We start from the raw sequence: 7,471 nt of genomic DNA, 5'->3' as shown, positions 1-7,471 counted from the left end.
AGCCTCCCAATCCCCTGCGCAGCCACAAATGATTTCCCAGTTCTACAGTATGCAGATGATACTGTCCTAATCATGAGGACCTCAGAAATGGAATTGTTTTCTCTCAAAGGAATTCTGGAAGGCTTTTCACAATCCACTGGACTAAGAGTGAACTACCACAAATCATGTCTAGTCCCCTTAAATCTCGGCATGGAAAAGGCTACCAGCTTGGCTAGAGTATTTGGATGTAATCTTGGCAGCCTTCCCTTTACATATCTTTGGCTGCCTTTGGGCACCACCAGACCAAAAGTTACAAATCTTCCTCCCCTAATGAATCAAATGGAAAGAAGACTCTCTACCACTGCTACTTTCCTTAGATTAGCTAGCAAAGTTGAACAATCAAGTTGATATTCACTGCACTACCCACCTACATTATGTGCACCTTAAAAATTCCCCTAGGGGTAGTTGATAATATGGACAGAGCTTGAAGGGATTGCCTTTGGAGAGGAGCAAACGTGAATGTTAAGAAGAAGTCCTTGTAGCATGGCCGAGATGTCCAAGGGAGGATTGGGAGTCATCAACTTGAGAAAGCAAAATGATGCAGTGCTAATGAAGCACCTTGATAAATTCTATAACAAAAAAGATGTGCCCTGGGTAAAGTTGATATGGGAAACCTACTACACAAATGGAGAAGTCCCACACACAACAGGTGAAGTTGGGTCCTTCTGGTGGAAAGACATTCTAAAACTCTGTGATCAGTTCAAAGGGGTAGCAACATGTACAGTTGGTGATGGTAAGTTTGTTCTCTTCTGATTGGATGTTTGGAATGACAGATTGTTGAAGAATTCCTTCCCAAGATTGTTCACCTTTGCAAAGAACACGCAAGTAACAGTAGCAGATTTCTTGCAAAAATAATTCTATAGAAGAACAATGTCACATACCGCTATCTCTAAGGAAGCCTTTCAAGAATACCAAAGTTGCAAGGCATCATCCAAGGGATTCAAGTGCAGGGAGAAACCTGTGACTTCTGGCACTATATGTGGGGATCTAGTACCTACTCCTCCAAGTAGTTCTATAATTTCCTATTAGAACATAAGGCCACTCTCTCCATTCATATGGATCTGGAAGTCCAGGTGTAGCAACAAACTTGAGTCTTTTCGTGGCTCCTCTTGATGGATAGATTGAATACAAGAAACCTTCTAAAACGGAAAAACTTCATGGTCAATGGTGGCAACTATAATTGTGTAATGTGCAGCAACAATGTGGAGGAAACTGCATATCACTTATTCTTCACTTGCAGCTTCAGTTCAGCCTGCTGGAGTAAAATTGGCCTCCAATGGCACCTTAACCTCCCATTCTACAGGATGTTCAAGATTGCAAAAGATATGTCAAAACCCTTTCTTCATGGCGATCTTTATCATAGCTACTTGGCACATCTAGAAGCAAAGGAATGCACTAATTTTTGAAGGAAAACGTCCATCCATAAATTCCTAGTTATCACACTTTGTGGATGAGGCGGACTTCAGGCTCATAGAATCAAAGAAACCAATAGAAAATCTTTCCTTATCTAGGTTGATTTAATTTAGCTTAGCCTGTATAGTTCTCTCTTGATGTTTTTCCTTTTAGGATACTTTTGTGCCCATTTTGATTTCTCTCTGTACAGATTCTTCTTTCTTTTTAATATATTTTTACCACAGTGGAGCCTCCCCGCTGTATAGTTTTTTTTAAAAAAAAAGCCTAGTGTTTTCTTGAACCTTGATATATACACATCCCACCACTGAACAATGGACGACTGCCGAACAATGGACGACTGCCGACTGTTGTTGACGGGACCACTATTCTTGTTAAAAGTCACAGCCTCGCTATTGATGGAATTTCTATAATAAATAAGAAATAAATCTAGAAAAAATATAAGCACTTATGCTTAGTCGAGAGCTCGAATCTGGATGTACTCCATCTCCCAGTTCCTTCGTTTTCACTGTGACAAAGACTCGATCAAAGTCGGATTAGATCTAAGCATTTTGCAAGTCAGACCGGGTCCAAACTCATCTTGAAAAAAGATCTGGTCATGGGCAAGCATTGGACTGGGCCTGGTTGGGGCTCGGGCTGCCTTATTCATTTTTGCTCAAAAATAAAACACCAACTTGGGCTTTTCTTTTCAGCCTTGTTCAAAAAATACACATATCCGCTGTTCTATTTTTGTTCAAAAATAAATAATAGTCTCCAGCCTTGTTCAAAAAATACACATACCCGCTATTCCGTTTTTTGTTCAAAAATAAATAATAGTCTCTGTCCCCCGCTATGGGCCAGGCTTAGCCTGGCAGGCTTGTGCCGGGCCAAATTTGCTCAGACGCTTTGCTTTTTTTTATCATATACATCAACAACTTCCACATTCGTCAGTTCTAATGTTGCCTCTCTCATAACAGTTTGTATTCATAATGTTCTACGGCGTGTTCTCTAATTCAGAAAGGCCAGACATCCTATGTGTACAGCAATGTAATGTAACTTCGCTCCCAGCAGAGACTACCCTATGCTCTGCATCAGTGGTCATGGTAAACCTCAACAAACGGTTAGGTCCACATTGATCAATTTTCGAGACCACCACTTCCATCTTGAAGCTAGATCCACTATACACCCAGAATGGAAAACCCCGGAAATCATCGGGCACATACTTACAGTTGCACCGCACAGCTGCGCGGGCACGATGGGGAGTTTAATTTTCAGTCGAATCTCACAATGTAGCTTGCAAGGGGCTAGCAATTGACTCGTCACCTTCAGGTTCATCTTTCTTCTCCTCAGCCCTCACGCTTCTTTTGTTGCTTCTTGTGTTGCTTCTTTTTTTGCTTCTTGCGTTGCTTCTTTGCCTGCACCAATTGAAGAAGCCATGTCATCGCTTCACCACCGAGATTTTAAGAACACCATGAAAGGAACATGCAAATTGTATAATGAACAAATATATTAGTGGCTACTGCAAAAGAAACATATATTTTTGGCCAAGAAAGGAAAACTACCATCTTATAGGCATGAAACACTCCAGAATGCATAGAGTTCAGCTAGAGAATAGTAATCCTTTTCTATTGAGCAAGGCAAAATAAAATCCTTATGGGCCCTCGGTCATGGACAAGTGTTACTCATACAGAAGGAAACTGTTGTCAAAACTTCAGTGCATTAGCTAAAATTTAAATATTGTTTAAAGATCACCGCAAGAAATTACTTACTACACTACTGTTAAAAAATGCAAATTAGGTGATTTTTAGAGCTGATCCTAAGAATGCAGCAAGAAGAAATTGAGATCCATTTTTCAGATGAGAAATGTGCTAATGAATCAAAAGCGCATGATCACTAGTTTTCCATCAAGGTTGCCAACAAGCTGAGCCCTTCTAAGAAAATAAAAACATACCTCGCTTGTGCCAATCAATAGTTCATGCCATTCCTGCAGATCCTTGTTAGATAGATTGTTAAGGTCGACACCAGGAAGCTGCAAAAAAAAATTATGAAGTGTTTATTGGTATATCAATATAGTTGGTCCTGGCATTAGAATAAGCATAATGGTTACTGAAAGAATATCAAGTCCAAGGCCTTACTGCATAAGTGACATATTGCGCAAATGGTTGGTTATCAAACAATTCACTCATGTCAGACTGAGTGCCAGTTTCTTCTTCCTGAACAGACATCTGAAGAACTGCATGGCATAGAACATAAGAATCAAACTAATCACTGACAAAATGTGAGTATCATGGTGCATTGTATAACCTTGCTTCTTGGTAGTAGACAATAATGGAATTCACCTTTAAGGAAAAAAACCAAACTAGTGGAACTCCATTTTGTATAAGTGGGTCAACCACTGAAGGATGGATAAGGACAATGACTTTTTTAACTCACTATTTCCAAATATTTGTAAGCTTAAATCTTACTTTTTGTTCACAAATATTTGGAGCCCTTTTAATCACTGGGTGACGATAAAATATGAAGATATAGATAGATGTTGTAGCAACCCAATTACTGACCTAAAGCCACCTCATCAACATCAAACAGTTCGTCATCAGCAGCATGTAAAGCTCTATGGTTACCATATTCTATCAACATCTCATTAGCTTGTTGCAATAGCTGATCCTCCTCATCCTGTATTACAACAATACTATTGATTTTCCTCATGATCAACTATAAGAATAAAAAATTCCTTAATCATTCAGATGGTGTCAAAAGGATGGTTATCCTGAAATCTGATCAGTCTAAAAGAAATAATAGAACTTGGATATTGCAAAAAGAAAGTTGCATGAGTATATAAATTCCACATGTTCGGATCAAATGCTTTAGACTGATAACACAGCATGGCCTTAGCTTATGGCATAAAAGCTTAATGAAGCATTTATATTAACATTGCAATGGTCAATTAACAACTTTGTTGAGGAATATGCCACATTATTTTAAAATAGCTTTGACTTGTCACTTCTCTATGCTAACAGGACTGCCAAGAATTATTATCCAATGAATGTTCATCAAATAGTTTGGATATATGAAGCCATTGAATAAAACAAACGAGTCTTTCCTTCCCAAATCTAATGAACATTGAAATAAACACACATAGCAGAAAAGTCTATCCTCTGGTGACCTGAACTATGATCAAAGGCGGAGAGTACCTTCTGGCTGAGGTGGTCCCACAGCAGATAGTTTTACTCGACATGCAGAACAAAAGATACAGATTGCATTAGTTGACTGACACTAAACATACCTTCTGCAGATTTCTTTTATCATCAGTACAAAGATTTGGTTCAGATTCCGCCTCAACCATAACAGTGTCATCATTGGAGGTTGAAGATTGCCTTTGGCCTATGCTCTGAAGTGCTAGGGCCAGCTCTGGGTCCAAACCAAATTCGAAACCAGACGCTCCACTGGCTACAGAACCAAAACCACTTTCATTGCCTTGTGCTAATATTGGTGAACTGTAGGAGGACAGAGCTATTAGAGATAAGATGCTGATGCATCAGTTTAGAGCCTGATACCATAACATATGATTACCTGATGATGGCATCAGAAAGTAAATATTCTCCGGGAGGGACATGAATTATATGACTATTGCCTCCACTACTCACTGCAGCAACAAGAGCTTCTAGTTTCTCAGGCTTTTCATTGCCAGATTCACCAAAGTCAACAACATCAATAGCAATATTGTTCTTCTTCAGCCTTTTTCCGATTGCCTCTAGCGCATACTTATCATCTAGTACTGGGCTGCAAGGGAGAAATTTAGAACTTGAATGTAAAGTATGATCAGTAAAACAGCACTGATGCAACCTCAGACTATACCTGCCAATAAAAACAATTATTCTCTGCTGCTGCTGCTTGTTCTGCCGATTCTTGAGTGCAAGTTGAGCGACCTGGATAGCAACAGTTAAGTTTGCTTCACCACCAATTTCCAGCCCTGAACCCAAAAATAACATGGTGGAAGCAAATTTTCCATAAGTAGCATTTTGAACAATCAATTAGGGGCAGACAACATGATACAAAATATGATTCCTAGAAAGTTGTATTATCTGGCATCTACAGGAAGACAAGGTGATCCCAGCATCTTGTAATTCTCTTTATGTCAAACATATAGCACCGAAATACTTCCTGGATGCAGAAATGCTTACATATTAGGCTCCAATATTTTTCCTACAACATAACTGGAAAATAAATGATTCAAGGTGTTCATTTCAGGCCGTGTCGATGTACAAACTACAAAATAAAAGACACCGGAGGGGATAATTTCTTCACGATGGCATACTGTAATGAAATGGAATCGACTATGACCACACCAACTAACTAGGTTAGCAAGTCAACCAAATTCAGAAATTGCAGTATCAACCAACCTGTAAGAATCTGTGAAGTGAGGATCACTAATGCCCACACGGAAGATATGAGCAGGAATCTAGTCCTCTAACTGAATGCAGGATGCTCATGATGCTTAAATTTCAGTATTCAACTATAACTACTACTCCCTCCACCCCAAATTGTATGTCGTTTTGGCATTTCTAGGTTCATAGATTTCGCTATCTATCTAGATATATACTATGTCTAGATACATAGCAAAGGTTATGAATCTAAATATGTCAAAATGACCTACAATTTGGGACGGAGGGAGTTCATATAGATGGACAACAGTATGCATTGCCTTGTTGTACAAGCAGCATTGCAGTGATATTAACACTGTAACACCTCTTGCTCTTATACAACTAAAATGCCGGAAGCGTCACCTGTCTAAGGTTATAACTAACGCTGGTAGCTAGTCCACTGACAACATGTAGTCACATGACGCCATACAACTTGAATTTGATAGATTGGGCATCGAGCAACTTGCAGTTTGGGAATTATCGAATGACAAGTTGGGATTTCGCGTACCGTGCATGCTTGCGAGGACCTTGCCGACGTCATCGGTGGGCGTGACGATCACGTTGACGCCCGGGCCCGTGCCCGCCATGGCCAACACCCCCACCGTGCTCTCTGGGTTCGCCTGAGCGACCCAAATCCACCGCCCACCGAGAACAAACTCGTAAGACCCCGCGCCCCCAAAACCCTAGCGAACAACAGAGTAACAACCCGTGGCGGCGACGCACGCGCCCGGGCAAGGAAGAGAAGCGAGACCTGCATCTTTAGGTTGCACACGATGCCGACGGCGTCGGACTGGTCCGCGAACCGCGACGGGCGATAGTCCCCGTTCCGCATCCACTCCGAGTTGTCGATGCAGATCATCGTCGCCTGCGATTGGATTTGGACCACCACCGAAACCGTCAGGAATGGTCAGAAATCGGTGGGCGTCAGCAGATTGGGGCAGGAAGAGGGGGATGGACGGGGAGGCGTACTGACCTCAAGCACCATGGCGGCGGCGGCGGAGGTGGAAGCAGGGGAGCAGCCGGCGAGGCGGTGAAGTGGGTGGTGCGTTCTCGGAGACGAGCGATGGTGTTGCTTCGAAGCGTGAGGAGGGTGGAGTTGAGGAGACGGTTGGCGAGAGGAAGAGCTCGTTGCCTCGGCTCAACATGTCTCTGTCTGTTGGCCCAACACGTCTCCGCGTATATGGGCCCATATCATACATAACAAAGTTTCCTTCCCTCCATCCAAGCCGATGTCGCGCACTTGTAAATACCTGTCAGGCATTTGCTTTTCCGATTATTTAACAATCTATCTATTCACTCGTTGGCACAGCAGAAATTTGCCGCAAATGGTAGCAGCGAATCCAGCAGAGGCGAAGGCATTTGCGCGCATGTTCTCAACTACTCCTTTCATGCTAAATTGTAAATTGTTTTAACTTTTTCAAACACCTAAATATAATATATATCTATATACATATAAATACCTATAAATTTAGAAAAGTTAAAATAACCTACAATTTGAAACGGAGGAGAGACTGTCAAAATTTACAGCAAAAGTGAACGAAGCCAAAACCACTCGTCAGTCCGGAGCAAAGCATTTGAAAGCGCCTTCAACTAGTCAAATTTTACTTTAAAAAGCAAGCCAA

At 41.3% G+C, this 7,471-nt stretch overlaps 1 protein-coding gene across 2 annotated transcripts; it reads right to left on the bottom strand.

The window, feature by feature from the left end:
• Nucleotides 1–2,420: 2,420 nt before the first annotated feature.
• On the bottom strand, nucleotides 2,421–6,971 carry LOC101776068 (26S proteasome non-ATPase regulatory subunit 4 homolog). 2 transcript variants are annotated; one of them, XM_012849232.2, is made up of 10 exons: nucleotides 6,823–6,971; nucleotides 6,601–6,714; nucleotides 6,358–6,469; nucleotides 5,284–5,398; nucleotides 4,999–5,208; nucleotides 4,712–4,922; nucleotides 3,987–4,101; nucleotides 3,564–3,661; nucleotides 3,380–3,457; nucleotides 2,421–2,843 (listed from the first exon to the last, which is right to left on the bottom strand). In XM_012849232.2, the coding sequence occupies exons 1-10, from the start codon at nucleotides 6,832–6,834 to the stop codon at nucleotides 2,775–2,777; spliced, it is 1,134 nt and encodes a 377-aa protein (XP_012704686.1). In that variant the 5' UTR covers nucleotides 6,835–6,971; the 3' UTR covers nucleotides 2,421–2,774. The 2 variants fall into 2 exon arrangements, with proteins under 2 accessions (XP_012704686.1, XP_012704687.1); XM_012849233.2 differs by lacking the exons at nucleotides 6,601–6,714; nucleotides 6,823–6,971 and having other exon boundaries at nucleotides 5,284–5,589.
• Between the last annotated feature and the right edge of the window lie 500 nt (nucleotides 6,972–7,471).

The sequence above is a fragment of the Setaria italica genome, chromosome IX (assembly GCF_000263155.2).
Source record: "Setaria italica strain Yugu1 chromosome IX, Setaria_italica_v2.0, whole genome shotgun sequence".
NCBI classification, from domain to species: Eukaryota; Viridiplantae; Streptophyta; class Magnoliopsida; order Poales; family Poaceae; genus Setaria; species Setaria italica.
The sequence above is the reverse complement of the archived record's forward strand: the minus strand, read 5'-3'. Positions and strand labels throughout refer to the sequence as shown.